General features: G+C 38.4%; 1 protein-coding gene across 1 annotated transcript in view; it reads right to left on the bottom strand.

Annotated features, from left to right (window-relative positions):
• PNLDC1 (PARN like ribonuclease domain containing exonuclease 1) overlaps positions 1-19578 on the bottom strand; it is a 29890-nt gene that overhangs the window by 8980 nt on the left and 1332 nt on the right. Inside the window, exons 2-14 of the mRNA XM_081944410.1 lie at positions 18264-18309; positions 18091-18164; positions 17347-17380; positions 17122-17245; positions 16036-16121; positions 14499-14596; positions 11974-12053; positions 9669-9806; positions 7974-8043; positions 6372-6457; positions 4245-4300; positions 2932-2996; positions 1957-2010 (exon numbers count right to left, since the gene is read on the bottom strand). Of these exons, the coding sequence (XP_081800536.1) occupies positions 1957-2010; positions 2932-2996; positions 4245-4300; positions 6372-6457; positions 7974-8043; positions 9669-9806; positions 11974-12053; positions 14499-14596; positions 16036-16121; positions 17122-17245; positions 17347-17380; positions 18091-18164; positions 18264-18309 (1011 nt within the window). The remainder of the gene's footprint in view (positions 1-1956; positions 2011-2931; positions 2997-4244; positions 4301-6371; positions 6458-7973; positions 8044-9668; positions 9807-11973; positions 12054-14498; positions 14597-16035; positions 16122-17121; positions 17246-17346; positions 17381-18090; positions 18165-18263; positions 18310-19578) is intronic.

Genomic DNA, 19578 nt, shown 5'->3' with positions numbered 1-19578 from the left:
CTGAATACCTCTGCATACAAAGCATTAAGAGCTCTGGGTCTTTGGAAGAAGTACGGTTTTCTGGAGATAGGTGGAGGTGACAGAATTTGCCCATTCAGTCATTCAGCCTTGAGGGCACCCAACTGACTAACCCTTCAAGTACTCCTACATTTGCCGAATTGCAAAAGCTACAGTAGTAAAATTATAGCTGGTTCCTTAGCTAAGAATTTACAACCATTCCCAAAAGGACTGGAATATGTACTCATGCAGGAGGCACAAATGTTACTGTTTCATTTGCTTTTAAAAATACAGTAATGGAAGGGATAAACAAGCATTAATTCAACAGCCATTCAAAGTTAATTATGACTGGACCTCAAAGTTATGGCCATTGCAATACCTCTGCAGCTATGTCATTACATAGCAATAACACTTAGACTTATTTACTGCTTCATAGTGCTTTACAGCCATCTCTAAGCAGTTTACAGAGTCAGCATATTGACCCCAACGACCTGGGTCCTCATTTTAGTAACCATAGAAAGAAGTTAGTAAAGAAGATTAGCTGGAAGGCTGAATCAACCTTGATTAATTCAGGATCAACTGCTGGCAGTCAGCAGAATTAGTCTGAATACTGCATTTTAACCACTGCGCCACCATGGCTCCAAAATTTGGGCAGTCCACCCTCATTTCTGACTGCAGCATGCACTTCAATTCCTCCTATCCAGTTGAAGCGCCTATCCCGGTGGCGCCGAGGACCAGGAGGCGCAGCGACAAGGACGATAAAGGCGGGCAAGATGTTTGTCTACTTGAGCAAGAAGTTTTGTTGCTCTTGTTTAAGGGGCTGCCATAGAGAAGAGGGAGTCAAGCTATTCTCCAAAGCACCTGAGGGCAGGACAAGAAGCAATGGGTGGAAACTAATCAAGGAGGGAAGCAGCTTAGAACTGAAGATAAATTTCCTGACAATCAGAACAATTAATTAGTGGAACAACTTGCCTCCAGAAGTTGTGAATGCTCCAACACTGGACGTTTTTAAGAAGATGTTTGTCTGAAGTGGAGTAGGATTTCCTGCCTAAGCAGGGGGTTGGACTAGAAGACCTCCAAGGTCCCTTCCAACTCTGTTATTCTATTGTATTCTTATTCTATTGTATTCTATTTCCCTATCCCACACCATCTAAAGCATTGCAAAAGGAAGCAGCTGCCTCAGCTGGGAGAAGTATGAAGTCTTTTCCTAACAACAGTGCATCCCTCACTTAACCAAGCAAAAAGACTCCTAGAACTACCATTGCCAAGTGGTGCAGTCATGCGATGTTTTACAACAGAAATTCTGGTCCCAAGTAGGATAATTAAATGAGGACTGTCTGTAAATGGAAATCAGGAGATTTTCAGCAGGATATTTATTTTTCAGAGGAAAAGCATACAAATATAGTTTAAAAAAACGAGTTATCCATGGAATTTCACTAGCAGCAAATGAACATTTACATATTTTATATATTCATGAGCTATGAAGGTCAGGATCCAGACATTCTAGCTGAAGGCAAAAGCTGCAAAGTGAAAGCTCTAACTATGTTGAAGTTTTCCTTTCTACATTATAGGAGAAAATAGGACAGGAGCTATTTGGTTGCATCTGAACAAGTGGACAGCATAATTCTATAAAGAGCTGTGGTGGCGCAATGGTTAGAATGCAGTTTTACAGGCTAATTTTACCGACAGCCAGCAGTTTGATTCTCACTGACTCAAGGCTGACTCAGTCTTCCATCCTTCCGAGGTCAGTAAAACGAGGACCCAGATTGTTGGGGGCAAATGCTGACTCTCTAAATCACTTAGGGAGGGCTGTAAACAACTGTTAAGTGGTATGTAAGTCTAAGTGCTATTGCTATAACTGTAAAGCTACCTGTTTCCCACCCCTTGGGTAGTCCATATCTGGAATTGGACAAAGCCTAAAAAAGAAATACATTAGATTCTTAAAGATAAAGCACATACCTGCTCCACAGAGGAATGCATCATAGGCGGCCTCATGAGGATACTTATTTATAGCTGAAAGTTTTCAAATGTAGAGAAAAGATAAATCATGGAAAAGGATATTACACTACACATATAAAAGAAGATGGCTGATGTTATAATAGTTAAAAGTGATATATGAATCAATAATGAAGAGAGTAACCAGCATAATTCCTCTACATTGGATTTACACAAAAAATCTTGTGACAAAGGAGAAAGAAAAACTGAAAGGAAATAAAGTTTTGCAACATTATTTGAATGCACTGAAGAGTAAGATCGTTAGAATTGAAACTAAGGAACATAAAGTTGGTTTATTTGATTAAAATAAAGTTATAAATGTATTATATGATGTAAAAATGCTTAAAAGATTAAAATAGATATGTTGATAAACAAATCTATAAACAATAAAGGGAAGAAGAGATTGTTTATTGTAACTAAGAGGTGATAAAATACTAAAAGTATTCATATTTGTTGTAATGAAGGTGAAAGTCACTTCTTTATGAGCTTTTTTTTACTATATTTTTACTTCTTTCTTTTCTATTTTTCATTTTCCTTTTTTTTCTGTGCACTCTACTTTTCATTCTTCTACCTTTGTTTAGTTTTTTTTACTTTTATAATTGTAATCTTGAATAAAATTATTATTCAAAAAAGAGAAAGTAGATAATAGTCATACTCTATTAAGTTGACCTTTCTCTTGTAGAGAAGGAATAAGACAGCAATAGAACAGGTAACTCTGTGAAGAGCAGAGGGGTAGCTGATACTCCCTTTCAAAGCATAGCTGAGTGTTTCCTGCAATGAAGCCAACTGAACTGTGTGATAGCTCTCAAAAGTATGCATATTAATGTGATTTTTTTTCTTCAAGTATGAAAAATCTCTTCCAACTAAACAAAAGACAATTTTTAGATTTACCAGTGATAATGGTTACAGGGTAAGAGTTTCATTCCGAACCAGACGTACCATATCTGAGACAATCATCCGAGTGAAAAATCTCTGGACAAAGCTGGTCTGTTGGATTCACAACACTGTTAAGAGGCAGAAATCCTTTTTAGTCCTTGCATGCTTCTTTTTGACAGTACTAATAATCTTCGTTGTCTGGCCCTTCTTGAAAAAACTAGGACTTTAAAAAAAATAAATTGAAGCAAGAAAAGCCAATTGAATGAGTGAATGTATAATATAGGCGTATCTATTCTGCTAGCATTTTATTGTAGGGGTAAGAAACAGAATCAGGCCTAATGATTCCACCTCCTAACTCCAACTACCAGTAGTTGGGACCAAATTTTAAGTAGGGCTTTGGGGAAGTCATCTCCCCCCCCCCCCCCGAAATTCTACTGCTGCTGCTTTTCTTTTCATGAAGGGGTTGCATCCCTTCTCTCCCCCACCCTTCCTATTCACTCATTTGGCTCCTTTGAAACAGAGAAATTGAGTGGGACTAGAATTTCTTGAATAGGCCTCCAGAGATCAGCTGTAAAGGCCTCATACCGCTGTTTTATAGTTTCTTGTAACTTCTCAACCACACCATTTATATAAACTCCCTAATTTATCAGAAACTATGCATATGACAATCCTAAAAAGCAGACCAGAACAAGAAACAAGCACAATGCACAGCCTAAACTACTTTTAGTACAATTGGCTACAGTAACACAATCTTGCAAGTATGAACATGTTCTACTCAATCCTATTTTTGGTGTGTGTGTGTGTTTGTTTGTGTGTCTGTCTGTCTGTCTGAGACATTTTTGCTCCTAGCCCCCAAATCTGGAATTTTGCAACCTTTATCTCCATCAAGGTCATCCTCTTGACTGTCTAAAGAATTGCAGATTTGTGCCCATGACATCAGCAAATTCTACAGATGGATTGACTTTAATGTTACCGTATTTTTTAAAGTATAAGACGCACTGGAGTATAAGACGCACCAAGGTTTTGAAGAGGCAAATTAAAAAAAAGTTTTTGCACTCTGCAAACTTCCCAAAAACGGGCCCCCCCCCCAAAAGGCATGAATAGCCTTTAGGGGGCTTGCAGAGTGCTCGGTGGGGGGGGGGGGGGAACGAGCAAAAAAAGTTGGTTGTTTATTCCACTTTCAAATGTGAAACTGAGCAACGTGCCATTTAAATAAAGGAAATATTGAAGACAGAATACAGAATTAAAACACTATTCAATTTCTGAGAGTTTTTACTGGAATAATCAGTCAGTAAAATGAAATAGTTATTAAGATTACTAATCAGATATTTAGTGTTTGAACAGAGAAGAGTTCAGGAAAGAGACATGTGGCTGACCTGCACAGCATTTCATACAACTCCAACAGATAAGAAACTTGAGGAAAGTGGAATTCCTGTATTGAAGGTGGGGAAAAAAAGAAATCAAATGTTTTTAGGTGCCATGGACATGAATCAATTGGCAAACCATAAAAGAGACAGTAAGAGCATGGAAGCCACAAGGAAAGTGTGAAATCCATTGTGCTTCTGAGTGTTTTTTATAACACTGGCCTCTGGGTCTTCCACTCTCACCTTTGTTTTCTTATGAGGAAAATGAGATTATTACCCATTTCACTATTACACTTTCTATGCTATAAACAAAACACCCTTAAATAAGCTTGGCATTTACATGCACCAGAACTGATTAAACCTATTTTTATTCTAGCTCCTCTGAAAACACATCTCAACTTCATCAGCTACCCCTCCCAAAAACAGGAAGCCTGGGCAAGTAGGATCCTATGCTGAAACTCAAGGAAGGCCAGCCCTACTCCTGTTCCTACAATGAGGATGAGTATTAACAATGTTCTTAGCAGCCTGCACTGTTGAGATCAGTGTGTGGAACTTACAAAGCAGCCCTCAAACAGGGATATCAGCACTGAGCCGAACCAGTTGTTAAATGCTTCCAATTCATTATTTTGTAAGTTCAAAAAGAGAAGTTCCTATTTGCTCAGCCTTAAAGTGTAAAACTTTGAATAAATGCAATACTCAGGTTCCCCAGGAACCTATCAATACTTTCTTCCAGTTCTTGCAGCACTGGCTTCGTAAGCCTGGGACTTATGATAAAGTAGACCAGAAGTTGGCAAGTCACTTCTACTGAACTCTGGGATTGCTGCTCTTCTAAGAAGTATTGAACAATGAAAAGCAAATAGTAGGCTTTCTTAATCTTTACTAAAAGGGGAAAATGACTTACAATAATACAATACAATACAATAGTAGAGTTGGAAGTGACCTTGGAGGTCTTCTAGTCCAACCCCCTGCCTAGGCAGGAAACCCTATACCGTTTCAGACAAATGGCTATCCAACATCTTCTTAAAGACTTCCAGTGTTGGGGCATTCACAACTTCTGGAGGCAAGATGTTCCACTGATTAATTGTTCTAACTGTCAGGAAATTTCTCCTCAGTTCTAAGTTGCTTCTCTCCTTGATTAGTTTCCATCCATTGCTTCTTGTTCTACCCTCAGGTGCCTTGGAGAATAGTTTGACTCCCTCTTCTTTGTGGCAACCCCTGAGATATTGGAACAATGCTATCATGTCTCCCCTAGTCCTTCTTTCTCTTAAGCTAAACATACCCAGTTCCTGCAACCGTTCTTCATATGTTTTAGTCTCCAGTCCCCTAATCATCTTTGTTGCTCTTCTCTGCACTCTTTCTAGAGTCTCCACATCTTTTTTACATCGTGGCGACCAGAACTGAATGCAGTATTCCAAGTGTGGCCTCACCAAGGCATTATAAAGCGGCATCAACACTTCACGTGATCTTGATTCTATCCCTCTGTTGATGCAGCCTAGGACTGTGTTGGCTTTTTTGGTAGCTGCTGCACACTGCTGGCTCATATTTAAATGGTTGTCCACTAGGACTCCGAGATCCCTTTCACAGTTACTACTACTGAGCAAGGTACCATCTATACTGTACCTGTGCATTCCGTTTTTGTTGCCTAAATATAGAACCGTACTCTTTTCACCATTGAATTTCATTTTATTAGATAGCGCCCAATGTTCAAGTTTGTCAAGATCCTTCTGTATCTTAAGCCTATCTTCTGGAGTGTTGGCTATTCCTGCCAGCTTGGTGTCATCTGCAAATTTGATGAGTTCCCCATTTATTCCCTCATCCAAATCATTGTCTTATGTGCTCATTTATTTGAATAAATTAAAATAGTTAATTTGAAAGAAAATGAAGTATAAAAGTGACAGAGATTGATAGTCTAATAGTCCAGAGCCATTCACTTTATGTCAATGGCACTTTATTGCCTCACCCAAGTGTTTTTTCTTTCAGTCACAAACTGAGATCCTTCAGCTGTTAAGTCTGGGACATTAAGCATACTTTTTTAAAAACATAAGAACTGACCTACAGTCCCTCACTTTGAGAGGAAGAAAGAATTGCAGATGAAAACAAGCTGGGACATTTTTAATTGTGGTAGAGAATGAAAATGACCTTCCACGTGGCTTTGGCAATGTTCTTCGTATCCAAAAGAACAGGAAACAGGAAGTGAATGTTATCTTTGAATTCCTCATACTTTTCTGAAAATTGTAAATAAAAAAAGGGAAAAGGAGGGAGAACAAATTACTGACTTACAACCTGTTTATTAATGACTGTTCATAGTTACAAAGGAGCCCCCCTAAAAGTACTTATGACTTGGTTCTGAAGTTCCATAGGCTGCCCTCTCCACAGTCAAATGGTCACACGATCAGCAATCAGCCTGAATTAACTCCTAGTTTCCAGTAAAAATGTCCCGTAGGACAGGGTTCCCCAACCCCCAGGATGTGGACCAGCACTAGTGCATGGCCCTCCAGGAACACAAGTGAACAAAGGGCCATTCACACACATGCAAGATCCAAGCAGCAAGCAAAACAATGCCCACCCCTGGCCAGTCGTGGAAAAACTGCCCTCCATGGAACCATCCCTGGTGCCCAAAACATTGGGTGCTGCTGCCTGTTGTGGTCTGCCAGTGTCCTGTGGAGTGAGGAGGTTGGGGAGGAACATTGGCCTGGAGTCTGGGGAAGGCTCGGACAAGAGCAGAGAGGGGCCAGGGCCATCTGGGAGTTATGTGCTGCCTCCGGAGCCTGACATCAGCAAGGCAGAGGAACAGGGGGAGCCTGTTCCCAGTGCACACATGCACAGAGCTACCAGAAGGCAAGAACAGTTAAAACGAAAGGGAGTAAGGCTTGGAGATGATTGGCCCCTCCCATAAGACATAAAGGAGGAGCAAAGGCACATGAGCCTTTACAGCAGTGGTTCTCAACATTCCCAATGCCGCGACCCTTTAATACAGCTCCTCATGTTGTGGTGATCCGCAACCATAAAATTGGTGCCTCAGTTCCTAAGACCATCTAAAATATGTGTTTTCCGATGGTCTTAGGCGACCCCTGTGAAAGGGTCATTTGACCCCCAAAGGGGTCCCGACCCACAGGTTGAGAACCATTGCTTTACAGGAACCAACTTTGTTCATTCTGGTCAGTTTAAACTCTGAAACTCAGTTTTGAATCTGTGCTCCGTTTGGCCTTGCAAAGGTAATTGTCAATTAGGTCTTTGGCAGCATTTCAAGGGAGATAAAGGTGGGTGCTTATCAGCCTTACTTTGAAAGCCTGTCGGACTCTTTACAAACTATTTGTGACTCATTTTGGGCTCTGAAAGAACTTCATTGAAATAAAAAGAGGGTTTTTGGAACTAAGCATGTGCTTTTTACTATCTCAGGAAGCCTAGGTCAGAATACTGCCATAGAGAACAGTGGGTTGACTTAACAACTGTGATTTGTTTAGTGACCACCATAAAAAAGGATTGTAAAATTGGACTGGTCATGTGGGTGACCTGCTTTATGACCATCAAGACTTAGGACCATAATAGGAAGACACCATTATGGTTGCAAGTTGAGGACTACCCATAATGCTTGCTTGTAAATGTATTAAGCTAATGCCATTAAACTTGCAAGAGACCAAAACTGTGCCAGTTCTTTTCTAATAGCAAAGATGAAGAGCAATTGCTTAAGAGCTGAAAGAGGGATACATTCTATACAACTGCTATTCGAAATGACATTACCAGGAAGGGGTTTGTAAAATTTCTCGTGCAGATACAGAAGATCCATCAGCATATTGTGTCCCACCAGGGGCTACAGAGTGTGGAAATAAAAACAAAACAAAGCAAAACTCGGTAAGATTGTAGGCACATCATTGTGGTCCTGCATTGCTCCTTTAAAACCACTAAGTGCAATTTGCTTGCTAGGGCTATGCTTTTCAGAAGGGAACCTTCCAAACCCAGGGACAGAGTGATTGATTATATGTTAGTGTTAACTTTATAATTTTTTTTCTAAAAACAAAAAAAGCATTAATTCAAATGCAACAGGATACACATTATAGGAAAGCATCCCTCTGCCTTGGAATACTTAGCAAGTTTGTAGGAGACATCCTATGTATTCTGCTGGATACAAAAAGCTCCTAGTTTAGTTTTCCTTTTGCAAGCAGCTTTGACTTTGGAATTTGCATTCCAAATCAGGTAGGCTCCTATCTTAAGTCTTACACTCATCTTTTGGAATGACTTTAACAGTTACTACCAAATTTTAATCTGATAGAAGGGAAAATAATTCTACAAAAAACAGATCTAGAGGCACATAGAATTTAAATGGATTTTAAATGCAAATAAAATGAACTTTAACTTTTGTCCACCTTTTGTAGAATGTGACCTTTGGAATACTATCTAAAGGTCAACTGTAGGTCTTAGCCATGGAAGCTTGTCCACTCCCGTTATAGTTTTACATAATAGCAATATTTTCGAACATCGTGGAAACATTGTCACTAGAGAATAAAATATTTAACCATATATCCAAAGTGAAAATTAATTTCCACAATCAGAACATGGGATCCAGCGATTTCACAAACAAGATTTCAAGATTATTCTAAATCATGTAGAACATATATCTCCTACATAAAGTATGTGAATGTAGTTCCTGCTAGGACAAACCCACCCTACTCATGCCGGCAGAGAAGGCTTACTATGGATCCCATTGGTTCAAAAACTCTGATTATCAGGATCCAGAAGAACAGCCTTCTCTGCCGCAGAACCCACTCTTTGAAACAGGCTACTTTCTAGGCCAGGGGTCCCCAACTCCCGGTCTGTGGTCCAGCTCCAGGCTGCAGTCAACCAGAAACCAGACCACTCAAACAAGCAAAACCCCATCTGTGGGATGCAAGCAGCATGTGAAACCACGCCCCCTCTGGTCTACGGGAAAAACCTTTCTCCATAGAACTGGCCTCTAGTGCCCAAAAGGTTGGGGGGCTGCTGTTCTAGGGTAAATTCTGCCCCTCACTCTCCTCTCCTTCTGCAAGAGCCTGAAGACCTGGCTCTGCCAGGTAGCCTGGAGTCCCAATGGGAGAGTTCCAGGCTGCAGGCAACTGCTGGATTGATGGCAGACTCCACCTCCCGCCCCCTTGCTCTCTGCTCCCCACACATCAATATGGTTCTATTATTTCGGTGGTGTTGTCACTTTTAATTTTTTTCCTTTCATTATTGTAAGCCACCTAAAGCAGGTGTATCAAACGTCATGTGACGTTTTGCGATGTTTTTCCTATTCGTGGCCTGCATATGACACCTCTAGCCCACGATCCGCCAGTTTGACACGCCCTGACCTAGAGTATCCCCAGGGCAAAATAGATGAGAAATAAATTTAATAATAAATAAGTATTTTGTAGCTCAGGTTTATATCATGAATGAACTTTCTGACAGAAAACTGGGCTTTACCTTCTTAGCTTTCACAAGTGTCTGGAAAATATTGGTGAAGCCCCTTGCGGAATAAAGAATTTGTTCTCTTTGACATGGATCAAAAGCAGTGTTTTCCAGGACCCAGCGGTATTGTGGATTCACCTTTTTCACCATCAACTAAGAGATAAGAACAGTAGTTGTCAGTAACTGATTCTCTTTTGTTACATCTGCTTGGGTAAATGTTTAATATACTCAGCCTTTTTAACTGTCAAAACATATTTGTCTGTTCAAACTGATGGTACATTTATTATATAATATTTAACAGACAGAATTTTTCAGTCTACAGTGACTGCAGAAAAATCTAGGCAATAAACCACTGATTTGGGGTGGGGAGGCAGGGAGAGATTTTTCGTTCTAGACATAAGCATTTTCTGTTTCAACTGCATCGGTTTTTCCCCTTGCCACATCTACAGCTATGTGCGTTTCCTTTGGGCAAAATATAAATAAAGATAAAAAGGAAGATTTCTAAAGAAAAATAAAAGCCTATTTAACCAAATGTATATGCGTAGTTATATCTATATAATTTAATTCCATTTAGAAATGCATTAATAAAATTTGTAGCACACAAATGCTTAGTCTTCTGTATTTTTATTATAACTCTCAAGAAACACAGTATCGGAACATATATAGATGGACTCTAGAGTTTCTACGGAATCAGTCACAAACTCACAAATAATTCAGTCACAAATAATTCAACTTTGTTATTGTTGCCTGTTCAGTAAAAACAATACCTCTATGCCAAATTTTATTACTTTCTACTCTTCTTCAATACTTTTTTCCCTGTTCTAATTATCTGTTTTCATTTCATGCTAGCTGGTTTCACGGTTTAATCAAGTTCTAGTTGTCCAATGACAGAGTCCCAAAAATTCTTTCTAATATTATACTGTGAATTTTTCCTTAAGACAATCACTACCTTTATTATTCTAGTATATTTCAAAGAGTTGATTATTTCAGAATTCAGTGTTTTCACTTACCGTATTTTTGGAGTATAAGACGCACTGGAGTATAAGACGTACCAAGGTTTTGAAGAGGCAAATTTTAAAAAAAAAGTAGGTAGGTAGATAGAGGGCTAGAGAGGGAGAGAAAGAGAGAGAAATATAGTACGTAGGTAGGGAGAGAGAGAGAGTAGGTAGGTAGGTAGAGGGATAGAGAGAAATACAGTAGACAGGTAGGGAGAGAGAGAGAGTAGGTAGGTAGGTAGATAAAGGGATAGAGAGAAAGAGAGAAATAGAGAGAGAGAGAAATACAGTAGGGAGGGAGGGAGGGAGGGAGGGAGAGAGTGTAGGTAGGTAAATAGTAAATAGAGGGATAGAAAGAGAGAAATAGAGATAGAGAGAAATACAGTAGATAAGTAGGTTTTTCTGCTGGCACAGCACTTGATCAATGTAATTCTCATCAATCAGTTTAAGAGCTTTCCAAAGGGGAAAATCATGGCCCGTTTTGTTAAAAAAAAAGGCATGAATAGCCTTGTGGAGGAGGGCTTGCAAAGTGTCCTGGGCGACCCGGGGGGGGGGGGGGAAATAAGTCCCGTTTTTTTGTCAATAAAATTGCATGCATAGCCTTATGAAGGCTTATAGAGTGCTGCTGGGGGATGGGGGGGGCAAAAAACGGCCCATTTTTTGCTCATTTCTGCCCTCCCCAACCCCCAGGAGCTCTCTGAAAGCCTGCATAAGGGTATGCACGGCCATTTTGGTGAAGGGGCAGGGCTTCAGAAGGCAAAAAATGCTGTATTTGGTGTATAAGACGCACCCAGATTTTCAGCCTCTTTTGGAGGAAAAAAATGTGCATCTTATACTCCGAAAAATACAGTAATTTTTCAACACATATTCATTTAACATTCCATAATACTGTATTTATTTTTTAAAAAACCTCCTAATACAATTTCTAGAATTATTCATAAGCAGACATTTCCTTAAAAGTATTATTCCTTAAGAATTAGGCAAGATCTAAATGAAGCTCCCTGTATGCCCATGCCTTACATACAGCATAAACTGCTAATAGAGAAGTATAGCATAAGCCATTAATGTAGCAAGTAGTAAGCTGCTAATAGAGAAGAAATTTATGCAATTTGCAAGGCTATATCATAAGCCAATTTTGTTCTGTGCCTAGTGATATGGCAAGCCTCATTTAACAACTACCTGTACTTTTGTATAATCCCAGCTAAATGTTTGTCAGAAAACTTTGTTACAAACATGGGAACCTGTTCAATGGCAGGGATAGATTGACTTTGAGGATCTTAATACATATACCAATCTTATCTAATATCCCACAATATTAAACTCACTTTTTCTTCTTCCAAAGGAATAGTCCAAATATATGGAAAAGCTTTTCTTAGAATGAGTTGTAGTTCAATCACTTGAAAGCCTGTAAGACAAAGTGTAAATAGCATAATGTAAAGTTGAAAATAGTATAATCTCAACATATTTTTTTCTGTGACTAAAAAGGTTCTTCAGCCTTGCATTAAAGCATTTAAGTGAGAAATTCATCACACTGTTATGCAATTGAGAGATGCGGAGACACCAAATGAAAATGTTAACAGAACATAAGAAACACAAGTAAAACGATAAGAAACACACATACCAATAGAAATGAGATTCATACACATTTTCTTATCCTTTATTCAATATATTATTATTATTATGGTTGGTCGCACAATCAACAACAATCAATCGCACAATCAACAATTAGACTGGATTTGGCATTTTTATTCACCTACTGAGTTTTCCCCAAGGCCATGGGATAGGCCAATGTTGTTGTTTGATGGGGCTAAAGATATCATCAGATACCGTCATAAGCCGTTCCAAATAAAGCTTCTTTTTGCAATTGACTGGTGGTGATTATTTAAGTGGTGCTCCAGATGTTCGGATTGCACCCAAGGTGTCTATTGCTATTGGATATTTTTGCTTTTGCCATAGTTGTTCTATTTCTATTTGCAGGTCTTTGTCCTCTGTAATTCTTATGGTTGGTTGCATAGCTAGCCAGATGTTTAGAGTTGGCATTTTTATCTACCTATCAAGTCCTTCCCAAGGATCTGGGATAGGGAAGGACTCAAGAGGTGGATAAAAATGTCAAACCCAGTCTTACTATATTGTTATCCCACCTTTTTATGTATGTATTTATATATTTCTATCATCCCAAAAGTTGGCTTTTATGTCTAAGGCAAGAGTAGAACTTACCAGCTCCTAGTTGCTAGTCCAACACTTTAATCATTAAAAGAAACTATATATAGCAAACAAATATACTTTCAAAACTATAGCCTCTCCCCAATGCAAAAAACCCTGCACCATTTCAAAACAGAGTTTGAGGGGAAATTTCCATATCAATAACACTGAACCTTTTGTTAAAATATTGTACTCATGAATGGAGTTATACAGTTTATGAACTATTTCATATAGATATTTAACTGTACATATTTAATGCTATTTATTGTATTTTGATATATTTATTACATGGACTGTACACCGCCCCGAGTCCCTTTCGGGAGAGGGGGTGGTCTAGAAGCACGGTAAAATAGTCTAAATAGTCTAAAATATGTATATTAGGTAACGGTAAAGGTTCCTCTTGCACTTATGTGCTAGTCGTTCCTGACTCTGGGGAGGGGTATGCTCATCTCCGTTTCCAAGCCGAAGAGCCAGCGCTGTCCGAAGACGTCTCCGTGGTCATGTGGCCGGCATGACTAAACAGCGAAGGCACACGGAACACTGTTACCTTCTCACCAAAGTGGTCTCTATTTTTCTACTTGCCTTTTACGTGCTTTCGAACTGCTAGGTTGGCAGAAGCTGGGACAAGCAACGGGAGGTAGGAACCCACCACTGATTCCTTTGTTGTGCTAAAGTCATTTTTATTTTTCTATACTTCTCTTAAAATAAAATATTTGTGCATTCTGAAGGCATGTCCAAAATAAAATCTTGCTTTCTCCAAGCTAATACTTCTCAAAGTGTGGTTTGAGGATCACTGGGGATTCCCTAAGGCCCTTTTACAAGACCTTTCAGGTGGTCTGCAAAGTCAAATAATTAAATAAATAATTTAAAATTCTCAGGTTTAATTTTTAACACAGTAAATATAGATATATCTAACATAAATAAACCAAAGCTCTCTGGACTCCTCAATCATTTTTAAGAATGCAAAGGGGTCCAGAGACCAAATTGTTCGCCTGTAGACTATCCTTGGGAACTGCAATACTCTCTTTGCTTATTCCAGACCCAAGTAAACTAGTGGGCTACCCAAAATGTTGTATTTCTTTCAGGGATCTTTTTTGTTTCCATAAATTTCTATTTAAAAAAAAATAACTTTAAATTATGTTTACATTTTATCTTTCCTTCATTTAAAAAAATATAGATTTTGTTTCCCTCTTATGGTTTAATGCCTAATGGGGGGTATGGAAAAAGACTGAATCCTTTAGCACATTGGTATGCTCTATGGCCACAAAGTGGTTTTACAGATATAAATTAAACTTTTTGATTTTTATCTCTGAAATACATCTGTCTCACCATCCAGAGTTGGGTTGGAAGCCAAGTGAGGCAGCTCCTGAAAAGTGGCAGAAGAATTATAAAGATGCCATCAAGAATTATAATGACACACTTTTGATTGGGAGGATGCTTATGACAAGATTATTATCTTTGCAACACATACCATTAAGCAAGCAAATCTGCAAAAGTCTTTATTACATGTTGTTCAAATGATTTGAAACTACAATTATCCCCTTTAAAATGAATACTGCTCCCTAAACCCAAGAACAATATAAAAAGATTTTCAAGGCACCAATAAACAAGAATCTTAAAAATGAAAGAAGCTCTAATTAATTCATACCATATATATCATGCAGAACCATAGAATCTTCCTCTTCTGCTAAGAATATCCAGCAAGTTACTTGATCAATCACTTCTTTCAACTTGTCTTTATCAAAACTACAGGAAGCAGAGTAAGACAATTGAATGACACTATTGTCCAACACAACCTTTCCAGTACCTTCAGGTTTTCAGATTTTTGTATCATCCCCAAAGTTTCATATCTGTCTCTGTTGATGTATTCGGCAGCAAACATATCTCATTCTCCTGCCTCCCATTTTCCCCACAGCAGCCTTTAGTGGTCAGATAGAATCAGTGGTGGGATTCAAATTTTTTTTACTGGTTTGTGGGCATGGCTTGATGGGTGTGGCATGGCTTGGTGGGTGTGGCTTGGTGGGCAGGGGAGGGATACTGTAGAATCTGCATTCCCTCCCCACTCCAGGGGAAGGTTACTGCAAAATTCCCATCAGCTGGGACTCGGGAGGCAGAGAATAGATGGGTGCAGGGTCAGTCTGAGGTGGTATTTACCAGTTCTCTGAACTACTCAAAATTTCCGCTACCGGTTCTCCAGAACCGCATTTCCTCCCCACTCCAGGGGAAGGTTACTGCAAAATCTCCATTCCCTCCCCACTCCAGGGGAAGGTTACTGCAAAATTCCCATCAGCTGAGACTCGGGAGGCAGAGAATAGATGGCTGCAAGGCCAGTCAGAGGTGGTATTTACCAGTTCTCCAAACTACTCAAAATTTCTTCTACCGGTTCTCCAGAACTGGTCAGAACCTGTTGAATACCACCTCTGGATAGAATGGTGAGTAGATTCAAATACAACAAGATGCCTTCACAATGCTTCACAATTTTTATTAGTAGCCCAATTACTTTTCTTGATGTAAACAATTACAAAAAATGTTATGCATCTGTAATGAGAAAGACTGAGTCCATCCCTAGAAAAATTGTAACAAAAAGGAGAAGGACAGAGCAGGTAGCCTATAGATAGAAGTGGGAAATATATGAATAGTAAGCTGCCTAATGCAGAATAAAATATATACTGAAGATGAGAAAGAACAGATGCTGTGAATTTGAAGTTAAATAAAGGATAATAACTCACAAGTTTACAACAGCAAAATGGCCACAGAGATGTTAGAAGGAACACAGATAAATATTCAGGAAGAATGGCGGACAGTTAGAGGAAGACTGCGAGGAGAGTGTGTCTGAAATTAAGGCTATTAGGGAATTGCTTTTTAATTTAACCTAAGGTCTACCAATAAACCTATCAAAGAATCTGAATGTCATACAATATTTACAAATTTTTTTCAACAAAGGATTTCTGTATGTTTAGAGGCCTTTTGTTATGTTAATTATCCACAAAGTTTTAAAGACTTTAAATGACAACCGAAGTGTCACTTAAACTATTTCTGAATTTCAGTTCTTATAGAGTGCCATTGGTTGACAGCCATTGTTCTAAGAACAGGATCCTGTCACTCCAATTACTTAAGTACATAAAGAAACACAGGAGAAAAAAACCCAACATTAGTATAGAAACAATAGTGTGGAAGAGGGTTACCTTTGGACCATCCAATTACCAAATAACAGATGCTGAAGCTTCTTCTCTTGTGTTTCATTCATATAAGGAATTCCATCTTTAAGAAACTAAAGGCAAATAGATAGTGCTACATAGTATGGAATTCAGGCATCAAGATCATTTTCTCCTGACTTAAGATAAAATCATGTACAGTACTGGAGTAAGTAAAAAAAAGTAAAGGTTCTCTCAGCTTAGCTTCTAATGACGACATGGACATATTCATATATTAAACCGTAAGATATTCATTACCAATTCAAGATTAAAACAAAAAACAAAACATTGAAATATTTATCAACCACTTAAACTCTCGTGATAAGGACAATTCATCATATCATCAAGTAATTTGATAAATTCTAAAATGTTGCAAGCTATTGACAAAAAGGATGGAGGAAGGAACCATTTACTCCTATAGCTCACAATAGCATAAAATTGAATATATATAAGGCTGGTCTAAATTATTCTACTTAGATAGAATGATTGAGAATTAGTATGCTTAGAAACCTTAAAATCTCTTACTTCCCATAGTAACCTTTTCATCCTACACTCTACTTTACATTCACTATGGTCTTTTGGGGGGAAATGTCGATGAAGATTCTCAGGTAGAGTTTCCAGGTAGAGTTTCTGGAAGTTAAGTCATGGCAAATGGACTTTTCTTTTTTAGTTTGAAAAGTTTCATTGCTTATCCAAATAGCTTCTTCAATTTGAAGCCACTAGGATAAGCAGTGACACATTTCAAACACAAAAAAGAAAAGTTCAGTTGCCATAACTCAACTTCCAGAACTGGCCAGTTAACAAACCTACTGAGGAGTCTTGGTCAAATATTGGATCTTCTCCCTCCTGAGACAGGAGCCCTATTCTGACCTCAGAGAAAGAATGAAGCAATTCGAGGGGCCCTGGGATATTGACAGTGATAAAAATTAACTATCTCTATATCATTCAACTGGAAATTAAATGTTGAAAATATATTTCATTATACTGAATTTCAACAGCATTTGAAAGGCAAAGTCCAAATCTAGTTTCTTCCTTACTTAAATTCTTGTCTACTCCATTAAGTAACATAAAATATACCTTATTATAGTCAAAGTCATAATGAGAGAGGAATTGAATACTAGATGCTTGGCAGGAGAACTCGGAATCCATTTGGCCAAATGTGGCAGGGAATAGGAAGAAGTTATATGAATGTGCAATATACCTATAAAAATTAACAAAAATAATTAAGCTTAGCTAACTGGCAGGGAAGACCCAAAAGTTATCATTAGGTAAATATAATTGACAATAAAGCAATTTACTTACTCATTTGACACCCCCTTGTAAAATATGGACAAACCTAAAAGAAAAAAAATGCAATTCATTACACAGCAATATGCTGACTACAGGATCTCCTTTGGGTTGTTTTTTTTTTTCAACTTATGTGTTAACTAACATCTTCAGGGATGCATTGTGGATCAATTTCCTTTGTTACAGCATTAGCAATAGCACTTGTATACAGCTTCATGGTGATTTTTACAGCCTTCTCTAAGAGGTTTACAGAGTCAGCATATTGCCCCCAACAATTTTACCGACCTCGGAAGGATGGAAGGCTGAGTCAACCTTGAGCTTGGTGAGTTTTGAACTGCCGAACTGCAGCTAGCAGTCAGTTGAAGTAGCCTGCAGTACTTCACTCTAACCACTGTGCCGCCTCGGCTCTATCATCAGATATGTCCTATTTGGGAGGTAATGTATTGAGTCTTATGTGTAAGAGATTTGTGAATCAACATCTTGGGTAAATGTGGGGGTAGTTTGTCTACCATGAGCCTTCACGGGGATTGCTCATTCACTACAGTCTAATACTGTATGTAGCAAAATCCACCCATCCCAGTTCCTTAATAGATATATCTCAAAATACATTTGGGAAAGAGGAAAGAGAGCATGTATTCTTTTAAAATAAAAACAAATTTTGGGGGGAGAAATTAATATGACCTAGATACTATTCAGATACTATTTCTAACTTTTGATTGCCACTTTTTAAACTATCTTTTAGAAACTAGAAGGCCTCACCAAGTTGATTCACTGTAAACCGCTGAACAGTCAGTCTGTCTTTCCGATACCGCTCATCAGGTAAATCAAAGAGACTGGGGAAAAGAAAGATATGAAGGATTTCCATGTTGTTCATCATCTTTCTAACTTCTATGGGGACACCACTAGAAATATATTTATTTCAACATGCTTACCTAGGCTGACTGTCAGAATGCAAACCTGTGAATTCCAAATCAAGACCTGTAAAAGACAGAACATGTCCCTTCCACTATTATTAAAGGATAGATACAAAGCTTTATTTAATTTGTATATCTCAATCTTACATATGTAGGGTTCATAATAATTCATATTGAATATATTAATGAGTTATGTATTAATATAAAATATGTATGTAGCAGTAACATGCTCCTAAATTTTAAAACAGGGTTTGAGATTTCTTCATGATCTATTGTACTAGAATAGAATAGAATAGAATAGAATAGAATAGGATAAAATAGGATAAGAGTTGGAAGGGACCTTGGAGGTCTTCTAGTTCAACCCCCTTAGGCAGGAAACCTTACACCACTTCAGACAAATGGATATCCAGAGTTGGAGCATTTACAACATCTGGAGGTAAGTTGTTCCACTGATTAATTGTTCAAACTGCCAGGAAATTTCTCCTTAGTTCTAAATTGCTTCTCTCCTTGATTAGTTTCCACCCATTGCTTCTTGTCCTGCTCTCAGGTGCTTCGGAGAATAGCTTGACTCCCTCTTCTTTGTGGCAGCCCCTGAGATATTGGAACACTGCTATCATGTCACTCCTAGTCCTTGTTTCCATTAAACTAGACATATCCAATTCCAGCAATCATTCTTTATATGTTTTAGTCTCCAGTCCCCTAATCATCTTTGTTGCTCTTCTCTGCACCCTTTCTAGAGTCTCAATATCTTTTTTACATCGTGGCAACCAAAACTGGATGCAATATTCCAAGTGTGGCCTTTCCAAGGCATTATAAAGTGGTATTAACACTTCACGTGATCTTGATTCTATCCCTGTTGATGCAGCCTAGAACTGTGTTGGCTTTTTTGGCAGCTGCTGCACACTGCTGGCTTATATCTAATGGTTGTCCACTAGGACTCCAAGATCCCTTTCACAGTTACTACTGTTGAGCAAGGTACCACATATACTGTACCTGTGTGTTTTGTTTTTCTTGCCTAAATGTAGAATCTTACTTTTTTCACCATTGAATTTGAGTTTGAATTTCAAGATGCTTACTGCTGCAATCCTAAAGTTTTTGAGATAGTAAGATTTTTTTTGGCTTCCCCCATTTCAATAATTTTCTCATCACCCTGTGAGTATGAAATCTAAGTAAAGTTGAAAGAAGTGCTAAAAGAAAGTGAAAAGTCAAGACTATCCATAGCAGCCTTCTAACGTGTTCCAAATTATGAAGTAATTTAGATCTGATTTTTACAAACTTGAGATGTAAACATTTATAATTGTTCAATAAAGTGATTTCAGGTATATTTTAATAC

This window comes from Natrix helvetica, assembly GCF_964273705.1.
Source record: "Natrix helvetica genome assembly, chromosome: 2".
In the NCBI taxonomy this organism is placed as follows: domain Eukaryota; kingdom Metazoa; phylum Chordata; class Lepidosauria; order Squamata; family Natricidae; genus Natrix; species Natrix helvetica.
The sequence above is the reverse complement of the archived record's forward strand: the minus strand, read 5'-3'. Positions and strand labels throughout refer to the sequence as shown.